The sequence below is a fragment of the Rhipicephalus microplus genome, chromosome 2 (genome assembly GCF_043290135.1).
Source record: "Rhipicephalus microplus isolate Deutch F79 chromosome 2, USDA_Rmic, whole genome shotgun sequence".
Lineage (NCBI taxonomy): Eukaryota > Metazoa > Arthropoda > Arachnida > Ixodida > Ixodidae > Rhipicephalus > Rhipicephalus microplus.
Window position 1 is genome coordinate 273,371,590 of NC_134701.1, and position 25,806 is coordinate 273,397,395.

General features: G+C 43.6%; 1 protein-coding gene across 1 annotated transcript in view; it reads left to right on the forward strand.

Moving 5' to 3' along the window:
• Positions 1-6,105: 6,105 nt before the first annotated feature.
• LOC119169956 (cytochrome P450 3A14-like) overlaps positions 6,106-25,806 on the forward strand; it is a 37,544-nt gene continuing 17,843 nt past the window's right edge. The window contains exons 1-5 of the mRNA XM_075881835.1: positions 6,106-6,207; positions 9,062-9,158; positions 18,944-18,996; positions 20,137-20,233; positions 24,155-24,280. Of these exons, the coding sequence (XP_075737950.1) occupies positions 6,149-6,207; positions 9,062-9,158; positions 18,944-18,996; positions 20,137-20,233; positions 24,155-24,280 (432 nt within the window). The 5' untranslated portion in view covers positions 6,106-6,148. The remainder of the gene's footprint in view (positions 6,208-9,061; positions 9,159-18,943; positions 18,997-20,136; positions 20,234-24,154; positions 24,281-25,806) is intronic.

A 25,806-nucleotide genomic window follows, 5' to 3' on the forward strand; every position in this document is an offset into this window, starting at 1 on the left:
GCCTGAGACATCGACAGCCTTTCATGGGTTTGTTTTGTTTAGGGTCTCTAGTTGTCTCCTACGTCACAAGTGCGTAGGTGCTGACGTTTGTGCACAATCACATAGCTTCTCTGGTTCCGTGCGAGATCCCCACATCGCTGGGTCACGGCGTGCTGGCACTGGTTTCACAGCTTCTCCTCACGACATGAAGGCCACCGGAACACATCTTAGCCTTGGCTACGGAGCAGCATGAAACGTTTTAGAACTTCGAGCAAATATGTTCTTTTTTTTTTAAATACGATGTGCGAAAATGCAAGTAAACATACTTTCATGCATATACTGGAACACCAACCTATGCGGCCTGAGGTGGCTCATGGATAGAGGTGACGCTACATGATATAGCGAAGTTCATTGGACATCTGATTTATCGACAGATTATTCAAATCACGGGTATCTATCTGCATTGAAACACGTGCACGTTCATATTGCAAAAACAAAGTAAAACAAAAATGTATTGAGAAAAGTGTACAAGTTCCCTTGTGTTTTACGAAAAGCTAAGCAACGCTTCACCGCGTGGAACGAGCAACGAAGCAGCACTTCGGTTCCGTTTTTACTTGATTATGTGAAAGAAACATTTTGTACAACATTTGTTAGGGGCGAAGCTTTTTACAGCGGCACCCGTTCGTCCCTCGTAGACGTTGTAGTAGTGTGTAACAAGTATAACACTTTGACCTCTAAGGTGGTGCCGGTGAGAGATTTCTTCTGTGCGTTGTTGAACAATAAAAGATAGTGCTCATTGTACACGCCGATGGCTGCTAAGGGGGAATGAGAGAAGGAGAATTCGGCTTTTACTTAACGCGCACATTGCGAATTTTTTATTGTTCAACAACGCACAGAAGACAAGAAAGGGTTGCTACGTTATACTCGCTGAGCGTAACCTTTTAGGTTTCAGAAAGGTTTAGCGAGCGTTGGGCCGCAGTGCCATGAATAGAGTGAACTAGTATATACCATGAATTCGAGGTGGTTAAAGGTGGGAAGTAGACACGAAGCGCAAGCCGTAAGAAAGTGTGCGTGTGCCTCCTCTCGTTCAGTCCTTGGAATGTCCTCTGGATGGCGGTGCTTTTATATGAGGAATATATGATGAAAAGATGCGAGATAGTGGTACTTGGAGTGTTGAATAGGTGGACGAACGGACACACAGACAGATGCATGGACGGACGCATAGATGGCTGCACGGATGGATGGACGCATGAACAGACGCAGGAGCGGATGCATGGACGAAAGCAGGAACGGACGCACAGATGAACGTGCGGACGCACGAACAGACGCACGCACGGACAGGTGGATGGACGCACGGGCGGCCACACAGACGCACGCATGAATGAATAGAAGCAAGAACGAATGGACGGACGGATGCTTCGCCCCACTATCCACCATTCACTCCGTGGATATGCTGCCATTTTTTATTCATTATACTGTTCCTGGGTCATTTATCCTCAAAATGTATATTCCGAAGTTTCTTTGTTTAGAATAGTTTGGCATATATTATGTTTGTCTGTCCATCCTCCGTTGTCGTACGTAACCACTGGTGGCACATACCCGCTCTAGAGCGGGTATGTGCCACAGAGGATGTGAGATGGGAGATGGTAGTACTTGAAGTGTTCACTTGATGAACGCATGGACGGACGGACACAGACAGACTAGCAAACGGACGGATGAATAGACGGACGCGCGGAGCGGCTATGTGCCATAGGGAATATGAGATACGAGACGGTGGTACTTGGAGTGTTCACTAGATGGGCGTACAGACGTATGGACCGACAGACTAGAAGACGGACGGAAGGATGGATGAACGGACAGATGGACGGACGCATGCATGAGCGTACGGATGGTTGCACGGACGGACAGAAGCAAGAACGAACGAACGGACGGAAGCATGGACGGGCTGACGGACGCTTCGCCCCACTCATCATCATTCACTCCGTGGATATGCTGTGATTTTTTTTAATGCACTGTTTACCAGCTGGAAACCAAATATTACACACTTTTCACATTCGTGTTCGCGACAAATTATTTATGTTTCTAACACATATATTTTCTAAGGAGCGTTTCATTGTGCAACATTTCGTATGCTGCAACGCATGCTCTCGTAATTTTCAAACTGACGATAATTACTTTCTCGAGACATATCAAAAATAGCAATTTTCGCGAGGTAACAAAAAAGTAAAGACAAGTTAAGACCAAGCAAGAGAAAGGCGGAGTGGAACATTTGAAAAATATAAAATTATAAGTTTAGCCACAAGAAATAAATGGGGAACTAAATAAATAAATATTTTATGTAATAAAAAGTAATAATTCCCAATAAATGATTATTTTTATAGTTTTTCAAAATATAATAGAATTCAAGCTGATAAAGGAATTAACAAAGTAGGTTCCTTTCATCACCCAAAAATTTGCAGAGCGCCCTGCCGACCTTCTTGTTACTATAGTGCAATGAAGCCGTCCTATATAATAGAATATTTAGAGTGCTTAGTGGAATTTCCAATTTTTTCAAAGATTCGAAGTACGTTTTCTTCGAAACGGCAACAGCTGCTGCCATTGATGATTGTCAACAAAGAGACCGCCTTCTGCTGATAATGACGATGCTTCATAAGTGGCACCTATACCTTTTAGTGGATTGGTCAATATTAATAATAATAATTCTTTGGGTTTCGCGACCCATGACCGCAATATGATTATGAGAGACGCCGTAGCGGAATGCCCCGAAACCTTCGACCGCCTATGGTTATTTCACCTGCGTACCAGTGTAAGTACACGTGGCTTTACCATTCTGCCTCCATCAAAACGTAGTCGCCGCTATCAGGATTCAATTCTGCGACCTTTGAGTCAGCAACACAGTACAAAACCACTAAACCACCACGTCAGGTTCGACAAGAATCGGGTAAATGTAAACACGATATAAAAAATCTGAATTTACTATAAAGTTATCTTCATCGGCTATATTAAAGTTTCTGAGACCCAGTGGGCAAAAATGCCGTAAAATGAATACCAGTTCTGCAACATCAAGCATGAAACTTGAGTTTTTTTTTTTCCAAAACAGAAGGTGCCGCGTGCAACATTTACAATATTAGTGATATTTAAACGAAAACAAAGCTTCTGTTTCACAACACACTTTTTAATATTAGTAACGGTAAAAAACAGTTATGTTATTGAGAGAGAGAGAGAGAGAGAGAGGCAATGCAATGATAGAGGGACGTCTATTAAAGGATATTTTCAGTGACTTGCCCTGTATTTGCGAAGGTACAGAATCGTCATTTACGATGACAGTGATCAAGTACTTCACAACATCAATGTCAGTGGACAGTGAAATGTGCAGTTCAGTGCAGTTTTCCTAAAGAGAAAGAAAGAAAGAAAGAAAGAGAGAGAGAGAGAGAGAGAGAGAGAGAGAGAGAGAGAGAGAGAGAGAGAGAGAGAGAGAGAGAGAGAGAGAGAGAGAGAGAGAGAGAGAGCTCTGCAGCAATGGCCTCATGGCGTTGTTCTGAAGTCCGGTTGGGCCAGTGCAGTCAAATTTTGGTTTCTGTGAAAGGGCAATTATTGTCTAGCCGGTCTAGTGGAGCAGAGAGGGCTGCTCTTAGGGGATAGATGCACTCGTACAGTGCATGTAGAGGGCTATCAGCGATCCCGAATAATAACAATTGTAGGAGGCCACTCCACGGCATAGACGGACTAGCAAGGTAGGGTAACGCCGTGAAAGGCTGTTGTGGGCTGTCAGGAGTATAAACAGGTTTGCTTTAAGAGAACTTCACAGTATAGACGTAGGAAAGATCAGGTGTTGCTGCTGGCATTCAATGGTGGTATATTTCTGTTCAAAAGAATTAGCCAACAGGTTGCCAATAAAGAGCTTGAAATGACTAACGAACGAATCGGAGCATATCACAGAGATTGTCTTCCATAACGTGAAATAATAACAATAGGGTCGTGGGGACCCTCCGATAAGAATAGGTGCTCTTTTGATGTCCATTGCGCCTTTAGATTATCTTTAATCTGCTTCATTGTCTTCAGGTGACATTACCAAATTCTGCTCTGAAGTGTTATCCCGCTGTGCTCTCGATGGCGTCGTTGTAACAACAACAACAACAACAACAACAACAACAACAACAACAACAACAACAACAACAACAACAACAACAACAACAACAACAACAACAACAACAACAACAACAACAACAACAACAACAACAACAACAACAACAACAACAACAACAACAACAACAAATCACTGCATATCCACGGAAAGCATGATGATGACTAGAACAAAGCGTCCTTCCGTGCGTTCATCCATTCGTGCGTCTGTATGTGCGACTGTCTATGCGTCCACTCGTGCGTCCCTACATCTGTGCATCTATCCGTCCGTCTGTGCGTCCGTCCATGCATCCGTCCATGCATCTGTCTGTCTGTCCGCCCGCCCATCTACTGAACACTCCAACTACCACCATCTCGCATCTTTTCATCATATATTCAGCATATAGAAGAACCGCCATCCCGCTAACATTCCAAGGACTAAACGAGAAGTGGCACTCGCGCACTTTCTTACAGCCTGCGCTTTGTGTCTACTTCGCACATTTCACCGCCTCTATAGTTCGGGGCTATATACTAGTTCACTATATTTTCATGGCACTGTGACCCAATCCTCGCTAAACCTGTTAAGAAAAAACATTATTGTCACAGATGTCAATAACAATTCAATGGAACGTTTTCTTCTTAGACATACAATAACGATGATGACAAAACAGGCTTCATTTACATGAACATGAGTATTGCTAGAACCAATGAGGTTACACCCAGCGAGTTTAACGTGGCAACCCTTTCTGGTCAGATGGTGCTCAAAGTGCGTCCTTCTGATATAAGTTTTTTTTCAGAAAGTATCAAATTCAAGGCAAACTTTATTTGAATTTAAGTCACCAATACTCGTATCTGTAAGCTATCTCATCAGAAACAACCATTTATTTTAGTTATGATTAACGTGCGTAGGTTTCCTCCCCAATTGAAAAGGATGCGTGCGCGTCACTCCACTAGCCCGGCCGTGGAAGAGGCTACCTACTACTACTACTACTACGGCGATGACTACTCCTACTACATAGATCGCGGACGCACGGCCCACGGCTTAAGAAGCTTCACCCCCAAAAGGCATTGTCTTCCCCGCTTACGTAACGTAAGCGAGGCAAGTCACTTGCGTACGCTGTCGAAGCGAAAGAGGAGCTTATATGCGACGCCACTTTACTCCCTGTCCACAACAAAGTGAACCATTTAAGTTTCTCCACTCTCGAGTAACAACGAACCGACCCATAAGCCACACACTATCATGCCGTAAGACTTGTAAGCATGACCTTCATAATCATGAGTACAATATTAATTGTTGGGGTTTAACGTCCCAAAACCACCATATCATTATGACAGTTAGCGTAGTGGAAGACTTGGGAGTGACTTTTTGGGGTTCTTTAACGTTCGCCTAAATCTAAGCACACGGACCTCACGCATTCTCACCTCCATCGAAAATGCGGCCGCCACGACTGGGAGTCGATCCCGGGACCTGCGGGTATCATGACTATAGTACAGCATCTGTGACAGGTACTCAGGCACCTTCGGAAAGCCATCAATTTGTTTTAGAATATTCAGCACGATTTTGGATATCGCCAGTGTATGCTGACGGTCGCATGCCTGAAATCTGCTTTCCATGTACAACAACCGGCTCTTGCTCTCAGGCTGAACTGTGTACTGAAAGAGAGAGAGAGAGAGATGGAAATGAGAAAGAGGAGGCGCAGTGGAAGGTAGAGAGAAAGGCAAACAGAAAGAGGGGGAAGCGATAGAGAAAAGGACTTCTAGTTTTTGTTGACAACATTTCTATATCCCTCTCAGCCTTACAAAAACAGCTGATTATTGTGTAAAAATACCATGCGAAACCATCGCTCAACAATAGTGCTTTGTAGACGAGATGTGAACGTTGTTCCACGTGTCGTACGATAACAACCACTATAGCAAAAAAAAAGGGGGGGGGGGGGAATGCATGCTCGAGTGCGTATCTTCGTTATCCTGAGTACACATACGCGCTCAGCAAAGTAATGCAAGCAGCATTCGCACGCCGAGCGTTGAACAGCCCATTACGGCCGCCATGTTGGTGACTGCCGTACTCCTCGCTCTCTCGTTGTACATCGTGACAGTGCTGCTCGTGTGAGTAGAAAACTTTGAAACTGGCGATACATTTCATTTTGAGATGGTTCCTAAGCGCTGCGAGAGAGAATTCTTCAAAACCGTCGCTCGAAGCCTTCATAAATTTCACGTTTATTGCTGCTGATCAGACATGAGCGCAAACATAACGTGTCGTTTACGTGTCGGTGAGACGTAAAGTAAAACGTTCACAGCGAAAGATATTATGAGGTCACCAGAACAGCCTATTTTGGTGGCATTGCTGTTCGCCGTTGCCACAGTCGGTGTTCGTAGCCACAATCGTGAGAAAAAAAATCAATATCGCAGGCGATTTCAACCAGGGCCCTCTATGCAGTACAGAGTATCCCCGCCGCGGTGGTCTAGTGGCTAAGGTACTTGGCTGCTGACCCGCAGGTCGCGGGTTCGAATCCCGGCTGCGGCGGGTGCATTTTCGATGGAGGCGGAAATGTCGAGGCCCGTGTGCTCAGATTTGGGTGCACGTTAAAGAACCCCAGGTGGTCAAAATTTCCGGAGCCCTCCACTACGGCGTCTCTCATAATCATATGGTGGTTTTGGGACGTTAAACCCCACAAATCAATCAATCAATCAATCAATTATGTAGTACAGAGTATTCTACTACAGAGCCAGTCAAAGCTTGAAATTATTTCGCCAGAAGACACTGTACTGGCGTCATGTTGAGTGAAGAATCTCGCACGTAGTACAGCGTGGTAGAGGAGTAAAATAAGAACGTGACATTACGCGAGGTGAATGGCGTAACGAATGGGTCGTTTAATGATTTCAACCTATTGAAGAGGACTCAGTCATAATTATTCACCGTCATGAACCACTGCACTAACAAGGTGCCAATGGTGCTTTACACATGAGTTGCGGGCACCTCACTTCTCCTCAGAACAGCAAATAATAGCAGCGGGCAAGCTTCTCTACCTAACAAAAATTTTGGTGATTTTTGGTGCAGCGGGTACCTTGTAAGTGAAGAGAATTTATAAAGGACTGCCGCAAGGCCGCTCTTTTAGCCTTCGGAATGACTGATCTACGTGTTCCACGCAGGCCTATAGCGTTTTTTTAAAGTGAGAAACATAAAAATAACCAAACAATTCGAGTACGATGACTTCTCGCTCATCTAGACTACTACTACTACTACTACTACTAATAATAATAATAATAATAATGATAATAATATTAATAATAATAACAACAATAATAATATAGCAAAACACTGTGCGAGGAACAAAGGCTTCAGCAGTGATACTTCTGGTATTTTTACATGTTCTCGTTATCAAGAAAGTTCCTGACAGGCACTGTGTAGTACAAGTAGTGCTGCCCGCAGAACGTAACTACGGCATAAATGTGCACGCACATAGAAAGTGCGGAAATGATGGTTGGCGGCTGCAAAACCAAGCAGGTTAACATTATTAATTGTTGGGTTTTACATTCCCATAACAATGCACGAGGGACGCCGTAGTGGAGGGCTCCAGAAATTATGACTAACTGGTGTTATTTAACGTTTACCTAAATATAAGCACATGGACCTCTGGCATTTCGTCACCAATGAAATTTGACATTCTGGCCAGCAGTACAGTGCCGTAGCCATTAGACCACCACGGTGGGTAAAGCATGTGTATACATTTTCAAACTGTACTATGGCAGTCATACGCAATATTCAGCGGATTTGTGGCGAGGGGTATATAGGATAAACCAATCGATCCGTTTACGACCTAATGTGCGAGCACTGTTTGTTCCCAAACTCTCAAGGAGAAGGTAACCTTGCTCTTGATTGCCGTCATTGTGACCCACGACCGCTGCTTGACGACATAACCATTACTGGCAAAGGCGAATCAAAAACGGAGAGAAGCACTTGAGACGTTTCACATGAGTGAACAAGCACAATGAAATCCATCATTGTCCCTTCTATCTCCTCTAACAATAAAGAGATAGCTTTGCTATATGGCAGAGCCGTAAACATAGGAGTTGAGTAGACCTATGTATCTGAGACAAAGAATAGAATGACCTACGGCAAATACTGGTTTTTATCTTTTTTTGCTCTTGTTGAGGGCATCGCGCTTGCGTTGGGCTATTTGGTTGTTTAGTTAGAGTGTTTAGTGTCTAATTTAACTATACAAAATTGTGTTGTGTATCGGTAGAACTGAAACAAAACAAAGACGAAAACGCAATTATGAAATAGGTTTATTTCTCCTTATTCCGACATGACATTTTCTTGTTTGTTTGTCGTTACTAATATGTTATTCTAACAAAAAGAAAAATTGTGACGGAATACGCAAGCAACATTAAAAGACACTGTAAATCCCAATGTTTGTTCGGCGAAAACCTGTGGACATTCGACTGACTGTGCCATGTCTTTTTGTTTTCCTTTGGCGCATGACACTCGCAGTGGAATTGTACTCTTTGAAGTGGGCGTGCTTGCCGACTCTATCCCCTCTCTATCCACTTCATCATGCTGGTCTGTTTGTGGGGCTGGCCGTTACGAGGTTACGACCGTTCGGTCTTGGGGCTCCTATAAGGGAGGGGCTCGTGCTGCTACTAAGAACGGCGATGCGAGATGGTCTTGCCTATCGGTGTGAAATGTGAATGACGTGACGCACGAGCGCGCTTTCCGAGGCCAAGGTCACACTCGTGCTCGCTGCGGGGGCGACGTGTTTGCTCGTTCGTTTCCGCATGCGAGAAGGGTATCACGTGATTAATGAAAGAGTGTGAGGGGGGAGGCCATAGAGTTTCCTAAAGTAACTGTACCATGTCAGGTACCAGAGGGGCTGGTGCTACGATCGTTCAGCAACCCAGGGAATGATGGGTAGTACACGGATTTGGCCAGTCCTCGTGCTTCCTTAACTACAAATTTTAGATGGCGGCGAAAGCACTTCAACTACTTCAAGAAGTTGGGCATACCAGGCCCGGAACCGAACCTTATATGGGGAAACCTCGCAGAGTACCATTCCATGGTAAGATGAATGTCAAACACAGTGTCGTGCTACTTATTGGTCTCGTTATTTTGGACGTTTCTTTAGGCGGTCTACTTACAATCTTGTTTTTGCCTGAAAGGGCTCTCCCCCACCCCACGTTCAAAGATGTGGAAGAGGCTTTCTGTTCGCCTTCGCTAGCCTTCACACAGGCGATATCTGATCCTCACCCCTGATTTCTTAAATTACCCCTCCACAGCCCCTCAATGTGCAAAACACGAGCGCATTATTTTCTCCTGCCATTTCTCGTCTTTCTTGCACACTTCGTAACGCAGAAAGTGGCTTCTGTGACGCCTACTGTGTACATGCTCTCGATTGATCTTTATATGCAAAATATTACGTGACTCGTCTCCTGCTAAACTCGATGGCGTTGGGCCTGTTGGTGCAGCATAACGAAATGAAAAAAAAAACAGTGCTTAAGAGACGAGGATAAGACAGAACGACATTTGTAAGTTACTCATCGTCTGTCGTACGTTCTTGTCCTCGTCTCTTAAGCGCAGGTTTTTCCTTTCGTTGTCTCCTGCGCCGCGTTGGCACGCAGTCACCCATTCTTCTTCATTGTCGCACGCGACTGACGTGCGCGATCAATTCCACTTCATTTTGTGAGTCTGCGACTGCGCTAGCGGCGATAACAGCGTGTAGCCGAGACGCGAGATATCCTGATAGGCACGAGCGCTTAGCAGTGACATTGTTCACGCAAGAAATAAGTGGCGAGGAGGATCACAGGTAGGCGATCTCACTCGTGAGTCGACTCAGACGGACTCAAACTCAGATGGAGCTGCGAGTCTGAGTCTGAGTATGTATGTGAGTATGAGTACGCACGAGCTATGTGTACGAAGATACATAGCTTAAGACGGTAAGTTTGGCCAGTTGGTTGGGATCCACCGTGAGCTGGTTAACAGCGGAACACTTGAAACAGAGGACAGGGAAGGAGCAAAAGAGAAAGAGAAAAGATGGCACTGTCTTTTCTTTTTCTCTTTTGCTCCTTGCCTGTCCTGGTCCTCAAGTATTGTGCTGTTAACAAGTTCACAATACATAGCTTGTGTGCAAGGGGGTGAAGGCCACGGGGAAGCCACTCCTATTGAATATTTACCTTTCGTTGAGAAAATGAAGTAAAAGAAGCCGTCGAATAGAACGCGTGAACTCTAAAGAAAGACGAGAAAAAAGAAAGCGTCCGCCATGGACTGTTCTAACTGCAATGGGTAAATAATGTAAAATAGTCTCGTTTTAAATGCGAAGCATTTCTTAGTGAACTTCGGCGACTTCGAGCGTATCCATCCATTCGTCCATCCGTCAGTCCGTCCGTCCATTCATCCATCCATCCATCTATCCATCCATCCATCCATCTATCCATCCATCCATCCATTCATCCGTCCGTCCGTCTATCTATCTATCTATCTATCTATCTATCTATCTATCTATCTATCTATCTATCTATCTATCTATCTATCTATCTATCTATCTATCTATCTATCTATCTATCTATCTATCTATCTATCTATCTATCTATCTATCTATCTATCTATCTATCTATCTATCTATCTATCTATCTATCTATCTATCTATCTATCTATCTATCTATCTATCTATCTATCTATCTATCTATCTATCTATCTATCTATCTATCTATCTATCTATCTATCTATCTATCTATCTATCTATCTATCTATCTATCTATCTATCTATCTATCTATCTATCTATCTATCTATCTATCTATCTATCTATCTATCTATCTATCTATCTATCTATCTATCTATCTATCTATCTATCTATCTAGCCGCCTACGACTTTTAACTCTACTGTCCTTTTCGATAATGGTATCGATACCAAACATGATATGGCATAACATGACTGTATGAAGAACATATTTGACTAGTCATAACATGAAAATCATGACATGTACGTCATGAATGTCATGATTTACATTTAATTGTCCTGAAGTTCTTGCAGTGGTTTCGTTCACATGGCATGTTGCATAACTGGTATGGTAAGACATGATTGCATGGTGAACACAAGCGACAACCCCTAACATGAAAATCATGACATGCGTGTCATGTAACACCATGATTACATGTCACGCTCATGATGCACTCGTGGCCGTTTCCCAAGCGTCACATATACCAAATTTGGTGTTACTGTACGTGAAATGATGGCGAAGGTATGTGACTGGTGCAAACATGATAATCATGAGATACGTGTCATGTAGCAACATAACTACATGCCATGCTCATGATGCGCTCGCGGCCGTTTCGCTAGCTTCACATGTACCAAACTCGGTATCACGTGACGTGAACGGACAACGTAAGTAAATGACACATCCACACATGATAATCCCGACATGCGTGTCATGTAACAACATGACTACGTGCCACACTCATGATGCGTTCGCGGCCGTTTTGCTAGCTTCCCCTATGCTAAATTTGAAATTACTTGACGCCGATGGATGACGGAAAAATGTGACTGGTGCAAACAAAGTAATCATGAGATGCGTTTCATGTGAGAAAATGACTACATGCCACAGTCAACGGGCCAATACATTTCGACGTGACGTGGGGCGCGTGCTCTCCGGCGTTCATTTCGTCGCGTCACGCCGGCGTTGGCACGCCAGGCACCTGTCCTGCCATATACTCGCAGGCGCGCACCACGCTTCGTTGCTTTCACGCATACGCCTTTAAGCGCGTCCAGCGTCCCTCTGTCAAGAAAAAAGGAAGACGCAGTGTTGTCTGGGTAACGCATCGGCATAGAGTAATGTTGCTCTATGACATCGGCGCGAAATGCATCATGTAGCATTTCGCACCGGTTAGTGTTGTCTCGGTAACGCATCGGTATAGAGTAATGTTACTCTATGACATCAGCGCGAAATGCATCATGTAGAATTTCGCGCCGGTTACCGTCGGGCCGCGCCGACGGACGCTGGTTGCACCTGGCGTCAGACTATGAGTGCTCGCGTTTTGCTAACATAGCGTCGCTGTGCCCAGCGTGCGCGCACGTCTACGCTACATGGGAGTATATTGGGCCCTTCATCATGCGCTCGCGGCCATTTTGATAGCTACACATATACCAAATTTAATGTTACGTGACGTCAATGGATGACGAAATATATGACTGGTGCAAGCATGATAATCCTGACACGCGTGTCATGTAGGGGCACGACAACATACCACGCTCATAGCGTGCTCGCGGTTGTTTCGCTAGCTCCACATATACTAAATTTGGTATCACGTGACGTCAATAGATGACAAAGGTATACAACACATCTAAACACGATAATGATCACACGGAAGTCATGTACGGGATCATTTACCTCCACCTCGTAACGTTGTGATCATTTTAAAGTAACCTTTCTCACTGGTGCTTCGTATAGTATCGGTTTCCACTTTACGTGGGATCTGCCAATTTTCTCTTCAAATGCCGTGACCAGTTACTTGTCAAAGTGGTGCCGAAACCGATCCGGAGTATTCATTGGGACAATACATGCGACCATTGCTCCTCGGGGACCTTCGAACGGAAGGCAGCACGTCGTGTAGACAGCAGCAACCTTAAAAAAAAAAGCCAGAAAGGAAATCCTGAAGGGGCATATTCCGCTGCTTTTCGCCGTGACAACAAAAGTCGATTGAGGTCAGCATGGTTACGCATTGTTGAAGCAAGATGAAACGCGCCAGAGCGCTGAAAGAGAAGTGAGCGGCACGACGACAGATAAATACGCGTCTCATCAATGAAGCCAAAGCCATAACGGAAAGTGCTGACAGTGCAAAGATTTCATCTTTGATTGAACGGCTACAAGGCAACAACGCAGATTTGGATAAAATTAACGCCGAGCTGGAAGAGCTTATTCTAGAGGACGAGTTCGCTACAGAGTTTGAAGCTGTGTTGACATATCAAGACGCAGCGCTAGAAATGCTGGGACAGCTGAAGGGTCGGGAGTGGCAATAGCGTCAGATCCATTGTCCTACGACAACCCAGTCTCTACCTGCAAGGCCATCCCAGACGCCCGAGGATCGCACACCACGCAAGGAAATCAAGCTTCCCACACTCCAGCTGCAGACATTTGATGGCCTTCGTTTTGGGAGTTGTTTAGAACCGCTGTTGAGGAAAACGAAAACCTGGCAAAAGGAGAATGTTTCATTAACTTAAAGCTCTTCTGGAAGGGGACGCAGCCGCCGCGATTTCTGGGCTGCAAGCGACGGCTGAGTGCTACGACGATGCCATCGAGATTATGAAAAGTCGTTTCGGAGATAACCGTCATATTGTACAGGACCATCTACGCCGACTGCGCGCTCTAAAAGCAGTTGATTTTTTGGAAGACGTCTACAATCTTTGAAAGCTGTTGGATTATGTGCAGTGTCACATCAGAGGTCTGAAAGGATTAAACGTCAATCCTGCCAGTTATGCAACTATGATGACGGATATTTTGTTGAAGCCGTTGCCAACAGACATTGTCGTTGGTTATTACCGGAGATATTCCAACCTAAGGCCACCACCATCTACGACAGACAATGCAGGCTCGGGACAACAAGAGCATGACTCATCATCGACAGCCACAGCCGAGAAGGAATTGCAAGAACTCCTGAAGTACCTTCGCGTGGAAGTTGAAAGCCGCGAAAGAAGTGAAGCTCACGAATTTAAAGGAAAGAATGGCACCCGTCCACCCAAAGAGAAAAAAAATTGCCCGCAGCTTCCCTCGGGGGAACACTGAGGAGGATGCGGGGCATATAATTGGTGAACGGGGTGTTAAAGTGCGACTTACTTGGGTCGATGGCTAAATTGGTTAACGTGGTTGTGAATAGGGTTTTAAATTGCGACTTACTTGGGTCGATGGCTAAATTGGTTAACGTGGTTGTAGGAGGGGGTGTTAAATGAGTGAACACGTACACACGTATGCGAAAGGACGGCGCTGGTCGAAGGGACGTCGATCATTGTGTTTGTGGATTCGTTGGAATTCATTTCACCGCGACCTTGGACGTCGACGCGCCGTACAAACCAACCGACGAGCGGCAACTGAGCGAGCGAGCGCCGACCTTGAGTATATATACAGCACGACGGCGCATGCACTGTCAGCTGTTGAATGTTCTCGAAGGAGAAGCGCGCGCGTGGCACAGATGGCGACGGCGCGACGGCGCATGCGCTGTCAGCTGTCGAATGTTCTCGAAGGAGAAGCGCGCGCGGCACAGATGGTGGGCGACGGCGCGACGGCGCATGCGCGCGCGTCAGCTGTCGAATGTTCGAGAAGCGGTGCGGACGGCGCGGACGGCGCGGACGGCGCACTACAAGGCGCGAGTATAAGATGCTTCCGCATCTAAAAGAACTTGAACGCTATTCTACCAACAGCAGCGGTCTTGCAGTCTTACTCGAAAGCCAAGGATAATGACTGTCTGTTTTGGGGGTCTGCAAAGCACGCAGCTCCAGTTTGTGACAGCAGTATTACCCACGAAGAAAAGTTGAATAAATTGGCTGCCGAGAAGTGATGTTATCGATGCACCATAAGAGGGCATCTGGCCAAGAACTGCTACAGAAAAGTCGAGTGCGGAACATGTGGATGTAGACACTGTGAAAATTGTGGTCGTCCTCTTACACGCAACCGGTGTTTTCTGTCAAGAAAACAATGAAGCATTGCTATATCAGACTTGTTATGCAGCCGTTGTTCCTTTCCAACTTGGCAGATTTCTTCCACATAAGCATCCTCTTGAACCACCTTGACCCATTAATCTTCTTCGTCGCAGATTTTTTTCGGCTGTAGGGTGCGCTTGGCCTCTGATATTTGAATCTTTGCAACTTCTCATGAAACGAAATACCCAGGCAGTTATTCGTAATACTTTCGTCAAGCATGAATGATGTTAAAGATAAAAAATAGGCATATATGTTCTGACATGTAGAACTTGCACAACGACTTAAGCTTCATTTAAGTTTACATAATCACTAGGCAAATCTTTAGGACTGTTTTTGGGCCATATATCCTCCATTTCTGTTATCCATGGTGATCCTGTCCACCACAATGTGTTTGTCTTGAGAAGATACAATGGCACTCCGCGTGTGAGGTAATCCACAGGAGTATCCGCACCGGGGCAGTGTCGCCATTCGCTGTTCCTAGACAATGCTTGAATTTCAGTCACTCTATTTTCGACAAAAGCTTTTCATTTCTTTGCGAATCCCTTTATCTAATGTATTGTGACCTTGGAACCTGTTCAAAAGAATGTTTCCAACCTGCATTTATCAAGACCATCCTTCAGAAAGTTCCCTAGCCTTGCTCCAAGCAAAGTGCCAAGTAATTAAAGTCTTGGCAAAGTCACTTTCTGCCCACTCGCGACTTCGCCATAATAAGGTGACTATGAGCGACATTCTCTTCATCAAATAATTTCAAATATGCACAAGTTCCATATTCCTTCTGACTAGCATCACAAAATATGTGAAGTTGCATAGAGTGACTTCTTAGCCCAGTCTTCATCCATCGTGCGATAGTCATACAAGGAAGGCACTGCAGATTTGAGCACCATTTCTTCCACTGTACAGTAATATCCGGAGGCAAATCTTCGTCCCAATCTGCCTTTTTCGCCACAGCTCCTGAAACAATATCTTGGCCTGAATGCTGAAAGGTGCAACCATTCCCAGTGGATCGAATATCCTTGACACCGCTCGCAGCACATATCTCTTACAAGGTCCCTGCCCCTTCTCCAAGAACCTTAACGCTGATTTGGCCGCTACTGTCATCTGATCTGTCCGAGGATCCCACAAGAGCCCCAATATCTTGACAACTGCTGTGCTTGCACCGTCTCCTTCAGCTGTACTAATGAGATCTCTCAGCAGTTTAAAATTTGATGACCGTTTCCTCAAACGCATTCCTGCTCGTTCCATAATGGCGTTTGCGTCTCTGTATATTCTTTCTGCTAAATCCTCATGTTCGGCTCCGATAAGAAGGTCATCAACATAGAATGATGCTGCAAGCCGCTTGGCCATTTCTTTCTTTGGACCTTTCACTGCCTTCATGTGATGATGTAGTGTGGCGTTGAGCAGCAATGGACTTGATACGGTACCAAAAGGAGCCCTTGTCATGCACCATTTCTCTACTTCAGGCTCAGCCTTACTCTCAGCGGGTATTTCTCTGAACCATAGGAATCTCAGGCCATCCTCCTCAAGTCGCCCGACCCCGTTCCAGCACCACAACCTTTTCTGCATCTCTTTTCTGCCGCGCAGCTGCAGAATGAAATGGCCTTCTCCGTGACATCTTCTCTATCACTTGTCCATCACATTTTGTTCAAAGTGTATCTATGTACCTGTCCTGTTAATAAATTGTGGCATTAGTTACATCTGTGTACAACCCACCCCTTATGTAACACCCCCTTGTAGGGTCTTTAAGGTAATAAAGTGAAGTGAGGTGAAGTCTCGGTCTTCTGTTTTTACGCTAATCTGGAAGAAGACTTTCTCTATGTCAGCTGTCAGAGCAACACGGTTGAAGCGAAAGCGTATGAGAAGAGTAAGCAAGTCGGCTAGTAGCTTTGGTTTCTCCTCGAGATGCTCATTAAGGAATGGGAATCACGATTGTGAGAGGATGCGTCGAAAACTACTCTTACCCGAGTTGTCGTGGACTCGGTTCCCACAACTGCATGATACAGCATGTAGTAAATTCGACCTGCTTGCTCCACAACTTGATGAGGTACTCTCTCGGCATGCCCCATCTTCATAGTTCCTGATGGTGGTATCATATTCGACAGCAAACTCTGGATTGTTCTTCATCCTTTCCCCCAGATACTTCAGCCACTTCATCACTTCATCATCTAGTTCTCCACAACTTTCTTTCCACGGAAGCATGACTTGGTAGCGACCATTGAAGAAAGTAACCTCCTGTTCAAATCTTTCCAGTACCCTATTTTTTTCTGAGGTCAGAGTTCTCTCGGCTGGCATAATCCCGATGCTCACCAAGTCACAGAACCTCCGTAGAATCTCGTCAGTAGATTCAGCAGACGTACTAAGTCGCAAGACGCATACGTTGAGAGCTCATTCCAAAGAGGTGTCAAAAAAAAGTGGCCCTTGCGACATCCATCCAAAGGCAGAACCCATCGCCACCAAACTTTTCTGTCCGTGGTATCGCTTCATCTCTCCCGACATGAATTTCCCAAGCTGATCAGCACCGATTAAAAGGCAGATTCCTGGAACCGCAGCCATGCCAGGTATCACCTACTTGTCAGCAAGGAGATGGCCTTCGATTTCGATGTCTCTGACAAAGTCATGGTCGACTGGTACTTGCACAACATCCTTGCAGGCGAATGGTACTGCTATGGCGGTTAAGAGGTACTCCTTCGTGTCATACTGACTGTGAAGTTTAGTTTGACGACACGATGTTGTCTCGGAACAAAACTTGTCTGTCCAAGTACATTTAGCTGTATACATTGAACGATCCAAGTTATTTCAATCCAAGCGTCTTGGATACATCTTCACAAATAAATGTACACTGGCTTCCGCTGTCCACAATGCCACGAATATCAACCTTTTGAGTTTTTCCTATTACCAATGCCCTAAATGTTTGCAATAAGACATCAGAGTCCACGTACGAATGAGAGCTGGTATGCAGACTGTTTGCAGTTACGGACCCTTCGTGTTCTTTCTTAGGTCTCCACTTGGGATCGCACACTGACGAAACGTGTCTACAAGTAATGTAAATATAGTCTTGTTTCTTCAAATGCCGTGACCAGTTATTTCACAAAGTGACTTTGTGAAATAACTGGTCACGGCATTTGAAGAAACAAGACTATATTTACATTATTTACACATGGCAGTTAGAACAGTCCATGGCGGACGATTTCTGATTTCTCTCCTTTTTTGAGAGTTCACGCGTTTTTTTTTCGACGGCTTCTTTTTCTTCATCCTCTCAACGAAAGGTAAATATTCATTAACTCCCTTGTTTTTGAACGTGGGGTGGTGAGGTCACGCGGGATCACGAAGAGCGCCAGACAGGCGAGAAACGCGGGGGGAGAATGATGTGCTGGTTTTTGTATTTTTCGAGGCTGGTGAGGGGCCCTTTATTTGCAGTTTGTAAATACTTGTGCGTTCATTTTTTTTTTTAGCCTACAGTGCGAGTTTTTTCCTATTCGCTTGCTGCTGGCACTGGACTCTCACTGAAGATTTTGTTTAACTGTTGATGCCAGGATTTCAAATTTTTTCTACTCGTATACTCTAATAATAATAATAATAATAATAATAATAATAATAATAATAATAATAATAATAATAATAATAATAATAATAATAATAATAATAATAATAATAATAATAATAATAATAATAATAATAATAATAATTTTCATGCACTGAGAACACAAAATGTTAATGGGACGTTGAAGCCGAGGACTCCGGAAATGTCAACCGGCTGAGCTTCTGTAACAGGACACTGAACTCTCGCTTTATTTAACTACTGCCGCACGATAAACAGGCGCTAATAAAAAGAAAAACATAATAAAATGAACCTAAATAAAAGTATACGGGGGAGCTTTATCACTTCACCGCCATCAAAATGTTGCCGTTGTGGCTGGATATCGATCACGTCACCTTCGGCTCAGCAATCCAGCACCATCCCACAAAGCCACCGATACAGCCAATGGTGCAGTACAGAACGAATAATATAATTTGCTGCAATCATACAAGAGCCAACCATATTATAAAAAAGGTGATGGTGGCAATATTTTAGAAATATATGGTTGTAATTTTTTTAAATGATAAACGAAGTTTTAGTAATATGAGATGTCGCTAATCACAATTTTTCGTTGTTACACTTTAGGAAAGTTACAAGGTTATTGGCAAATGGATTAAAAAGTATGGAAACGTATTCGGGTGAGTATACTTTTGACACTCCTATGACATGCTAGGACACGTTATGGACTGATGCTCTTCCTAATTAATACAATAGACTTACACGAGTAATGAGGTTTATTGTGCTTCTGGTCGCACTCAGTATACATGATTAACAGCGGAACGCACTCGGTGCAAAGTGTTCCAATAAAATTAATTTGCGAAATTTGTTGCAGTTAACTGTCGGTAAGTATCAGTGAGCAATGTCGTTACTGTGACTTGATTCACAGATTTTGTGCATGCCTTTTGTATTGTGTGGTTTAGCGGGCGTTTGTTTGAGAAGCTCATGATATATTTCTCGTAAGGTAAGGTTTCCTGGCTGCTGTTTGGTCTGCTTACAAATACTGTAACAACCTTTAATGATTATTTCTGTGCGTGCTTAGTACTTTTTGAAGGACACACACACATACACACATATATAAACACACGCATGCACACACTCACACACGCACAGAAAAACCAGACGACGACGCTTGCGGCCACGTAGTCATTCGGGCGACTTACCTTTGTGTTCACCTCTAGCAAATTTATTCCTCCTTGTGAAAACTCAAGCTCCACTGCGGGTTTACTTTCACCAGCAGCTCTAGTAGCAGACATACAATTAGAATCACACTTGTCTGACGCGGTCCGTCAACAGCTTCAGCCACCGTTTCTCGCAAAATATGTGCAGACAGCAACACCGACCTGACAAAAGACGTACCGATACTGCATGACAAATTCTTATGCTTTTATCTAAGTATGAATGGGTGCCCGTAGTAACACAGAAATAAGAGTTACGGACGGCACCAGCGTACAAAGCCATGCGCTCCACGGCTGTAGGCAACCGTTTGCTAGCTGAACACATAATAATTCAGTGTTACGTCTTCATTTATGGCAGCTTTGTTTGTTTTAACGGCTGCGTGTTTTTCGAGGCTGTGCAACGATCAGTTGCGGCGCTGTTTCCACGGGAGATCGCAATGAAATACAAACTTTCTTTTGGCGGGCTGGAGGGTCCCTTCGTTTTCCTTGTTACGCTGTATCAATTTAAGAATGACGGTGTAACTTTCCCGACACCCAACAATTAATATCTGACAAATCGAGCAATTTTGTTTTGAAATGCAGAACTTCTCGTGTTTCGCGCAGGTTCTTCAATGGCGACGCACCATTCGTCGTGTTGAACGACCTGGATTTTATTGAATACGTGTACGTGCGGAACTTCCAAAACTTTGTGGACCGTGGTGTAAGTGCTTGTCTACACTTTTACTGTTTTTATGTCGGTAAAGATGCACCAAAGTCAGTAGAGTGAGTAAGTGAGTGAGTGAGTGAACAACGTTCTCCAAACCAGTGAATTGAGGCCGGAGCCTAGGCCACACCAAGGAAGATGGAGAGACACTGTCTCCCAGCCACCTGCCGCGACCGCCGGATAGTCCACATTTGATCTCGCCGATCTAAGTCGATCAGCGTGACTTCGCACCACACTCTTCTGAACAGACTGAATTTTCATTCTGTATTTGAGCGCTCGCCCGTAAACTATGTTATAAGGTGGCGTCTTTTATGCTACACTGCTTACACGAGTCATCAGGATGTATTTGAGCTCGGGGTAGATGCTATTTATGCGTACTGGGTTGCGTAATGTTCTCGTTTGAAGCCACAACGTCTCGAGATCTGTCTGATCTGGAGCTTGGTGGCGGAAATATGCGCATCGACTTTTGATAAAAACTGTTGTCAATCGCTTATCGCTGTGGTGTAATGTACACGAAGCAACATTTTCAGTGCCTTGTTTCAAGCACTAACAGGCACTGGTGGTGGCGAGTTGACTTTAGTTCGGTCCAGAGAAGGCACAGGGAAGACCCCGCGCTACCAGACTATCCCCACGTATGGGGACCGCCTAATTAGGCAACACGACCCGGTCACAGGTACCCTGAGCGACCATGGTTGGTAGACTGCGCTTTTATTAGGAATATCCAAGGCATTTTTCTGTAAAAAGAACCAGAAGTCATCACTTTGGACTTCTAACGAAAACCAAGTTGGCAAATTACATATAGCTAATTAAAGTGTACAGTCGGGTCAGTTGGTGATTCATGATTGATGTATACTGCGTGGTATAAAATATGGACAGCAAGCGAACACAAGGAGACGCACCGACTATCAGCGCGATATATATATATATATATATATATATATATATATATATATATATATATATATATATATATATATATACTGAAGAAATATTTTTAATGGGCCAAACGTACTTGGGTAGAGAAGAGACACAACTTAGTGGTTGTCTTGGTTTTATTCGCAACGGTTTCGACCGGTGGACCAACCAATCTTCGTCAGGGTTTGTGAATAAGTTCACAACCCTCACAAACCCTGAAGAACTGAAGAAGACTGGTCCACCGATTGAAACTGTTGGAAATAAAACTAAGACAACCGCTAAGTTACACACACACACACACACACACACACACACACACACACACACACACACACACACACACACACACACACACACACACACACACACACACACACACACACACATATATATATATATATATATATATGTATATATATATATATAAGGGAAAGAAGTGTATACCTAAGGGCTCGTTTTTCCGTGTTTTGACACAATATTAATGAGATCTAACAGACAGTAATGCCAAAATATGTACAGGGGAAGTTATTAGAACCAATGGAATGTAAATAAGAAGAAAGAAAAGTGGGTGAAAAAATAACCAGCCGTGAGCAGGAATCGAACCTACGACCTTCGAATAACACGTTCGATGCTGAGCATTGATGTTGAGCGTCGAACGCGTTATTTGAAGGTCGTAGGTTCGATTTCTGCTCACGGCTGGTTATTTTTTCACCCACTTTTCTTTCTTCTTATTTACATTCCATTGGTTCCCATGTATATATATATATATATATATATATATATATATATATATATATATATATATATATATATATATATATATATATATATATATATATATATATATATATATATATATATATATATATATATATCAAGGAAAAGAAAACAAGAACTTTAGCATTTAATTTAACAAACAACAACATTCGTACACTTGAAGCACGAGGCAGAATTGCAGATTCTTTATGAACGTGTGTCATTTGCCAGGTACTGAAGCTCTCTGTCTAGCAGAGTAATCGATGGTTTTGTCACGCACTTGTCAGGTCCCAGCGCCATTTTCTCTGCTTCAATGATCATCCGGGTACGGTCGTCTTTGTGCTTATGGAACACAACCGTATTTATGAACTGCGCATGGCAAACACACCTGTTGACATGCTAAGCCCAGAAACCCTGATTGCATCATTGAAGATTATTGAAGCAGAGAAAATGGCGCGGGAACCTGAGAATTGCGTGAGCAAACCATCGATTGCTCTCCTAGATAATGAACTTCAGTATTTGGCGTAGTTACACGCGGCTTTAATGAATCTGCTATTCTGCCTCGTGCTTCGGGTGTACAAATTTCGTTGCTTATTACAATGCAAACTTTTCCTTTTTTTTCCTGTTTGTCATACATATTCATGGTGCGGGATAAATAAACTTTCAAGTGATAGTCTGCACTTGTCCTAGTCTGTTGTCGGCTCTGGTTTCTACCGCGCGATATACATCGGTCAAATGACAGACACGATCATCCAAACTGTTTCAGATACTACTACTACTACTACTACTACTACTACTACTACTACTACTACTACTACTACTACTACTACTACTACTACTACTACTACTACTACTACCTCTACTAACTATTGCTACTACTGCTGATGCTGATGCTACTACTGCTATTAATACCGCTGGCACTAACTGTTATAGCACGACACTGTGTGCGACTCTGAGCCAGACGCCGTGTTGTGACGCCAGCCCTCGTTACACAAGTAAGCTGGCATCGTTTGTCAATAAACGTTCAGCGGTTCGTCGGAAGCACGCGACGCAAGACATTGCATTCGTTGGACAACGAGAAAAGCTTATATAAAATAGAGGGGGGGGGGGGCTGGTGATGATGACGCTACAACTTTCTTGCATGGTCAGATGAGGAGGCAACGTACGCTCCTTTCCCGGCCCACAAGCCAATCTATAAGTTACAGAGGCTGGCACATTCGGGATTAAAAGGGAGCGAAGGATAATAATAATAATAATAATAATAATAATAATAATAATAATAATAATAATAATAATAATAATAATAATAATAATAATAATAATAATAATAATAATAATAATAATAATAATAATAATAATAATAATAATAATAATAATAATAATAATAATAATAATAATATAACTGGGGCTTTGCGTACCATAACCACGTTATTGTTATGAAACAATAATAGTATTTATTATGTGTTTTATTATGCGCAAAATATGATGTGTATTTCGGCAGTGATGCTCTCTTTTCTTATTTTTCACTAACTTCTCTGTAAACTATATGCTTAGCCATTATGATATATTTCTTGTATGTGCTCTGAAATGATTTGTTCCAGTAGTGAAGGTTCTTTTTCTTATGTTTCTCTTATGCACATTTCTGTTTTATATGAGTCAACTCCACTCCTGTAATAGCCCGCAAAAGGCTGACAGTATCAATAAATGAAAATAAATGAAATGAAACGAAACAGGCCGTTGCGGAGGGCTCCGAAATTTCGAACGTGTGGTGTTCTTCAAGGTGCACTATCGTCCGACGTGCACGGGTTCAGCGCCTCTATCGAAATGCAGGGATCAAGCCCATGACCTTCGAGTGAGGAGAAACTGTTTCACAATGATATTGCACATTTCTCAATGTTTATACGTGGAGTAACACAAGAGACAGTGGAATTGGGCGTGTTAGACTTGGTACAACACGATACAGAGGACTTAGCAGCGCATACGACAGGAGGGGATGGAATAGACGAGACAGAGCGCCCAACTGCCAACAATTTATTTCTTGCGAAATTCTTCAGTTTTGTACAGTCACCAGTTGCACCAGTCATGCGCGAAACTAGTTTCGCGCATGACTGGTGCAACTGGTGACTGTACAAGAGGGAAGACCTTCGCAAGAAACAAACCGTTGGCAGCTAGTACCATCGGGCAATCTAGTACTTATTTATTTTTATTTTTTTGCTCAGACAGCTTTCTTTTGCTATTCACCCACAGTTTACGATGATGACAGACCAGATGCATCCCGTGCTCGGAAAGTCCGTCATGCACGTCGGCGGTCGCGAGTGGAAGGACCTTCGAAGCAGAGTCACCCACTGCATGAGTGCTGCCAAGCTGAAGACGGTAAGAAGCCAACTTGAAGTGATCGAGCTCAAGAGCTTGTATCCCTTCCTTTGCCCAGAAACGTAAAAAAAAATAGAAATGACCAGAAATGCACCTAAAATGTAGACTTCAGTGAACAATGAAGTCGGAAATAAGTATAACACCCTCCTACACAAATTACATCAATATAAACGAAATGAGAGAGAACACTGCCAGAACAGAGAGCAAACAAAGGACTCTAAGCAGTTGTACAATTGGTTTTTGGGATACAAGAATTACTTCGATCAAAACGTTTAGATGAAATGCTAATATCTGTCTTCACATCATTTATGATTTAGAATGCTTTACTACCAAACTCAGTGTGGCCTAAAACGTTGTATTCAATTTTTTGTTCGTTGCACGAATTCAGTTCAACGCACAAGCCACACCTTGCGGGTTGTCCCATTTGCATTATTCAGTGTCTACGTGCTTACAGTGTTTGACTAATTCATATTCGGTCTCCCTACTGCTAGCATCCTGGTTATCTCGGTTTGTAGAGTGACAGCTCCGGAAAAGCTTTGTTCATTGTTTCGTACCCCAGATGAGGTCCAACTTTTTTTCAACTATGAAACTTTCTTTTCTGAGAAATCCGTGTGGATTTCCTTCTGACTTCATCCCTCTGTGGGCTAGGGTACGTCCCGCAGCACTTCATTAAAGTTATTTTAATCAATCAATGAATCGTGCTACAAACGAATGGTTGTCAAACAGTGCCGTAAATCCATAAAAATCACACATATCATGATACGGTGGACATGTTGTTTTCACACAGAGTTAATGATGCAAAATATTGAATCATGCTTTGAAGTAAAACAATTGGCATGGTTTCACACCTTGCTTGCCTGTATTAGCCTATTCAGTCTCCTCAGAAACAGTTCAACGGTAGTTGCAGTTTCAATACTATATCACAAAGCCTTGCGAATTGAAGCCGCCAGCACAAAAGAATGAACCGGTGTTGAAAAACGCCGTGAAAACGAACAATTTTGGTACAGTATGAGGAAAGATCACCGAGGAGATCAAAATATTCATTTGATTAGCATAGTCGTCAGGCTATTTGATGATGACGTATGGCTCTATGATCACGATGTTGAGATAAATCTCAGGGGTGTCTTGCAAGAGTGTCTTGCTTGCCAGAGCACAAAATAAACGGGGGGGGGGGGGGGGGGGGTCAGGAATATGTAAATGGTTCCCTGATTTTCGCCACTGTTGTCAATTATCCATTTAACAACCACCATGCCACCAACCAGCGGGTTTCCGGAGACGTTATGTGAAACGTCTAGAAGGTAAGCCCTAGCGTAAGAAATCAGAGTTGACATTACAGCGTGCATCGTGTTTTTTTTTATCGATATGATACATAAGGAGATGTTAGCACGCAAGTAAGGCGGCGGCTGCTCGTTAGCCTTTGGGTGAATGTTCTTATGCGTATCTTTCTAATATTCAAGTTTTACTCACACATGCAAGTTACGAGAAGTGTAATAAAATATGTCAATAACTTTGATATATAAAACGAG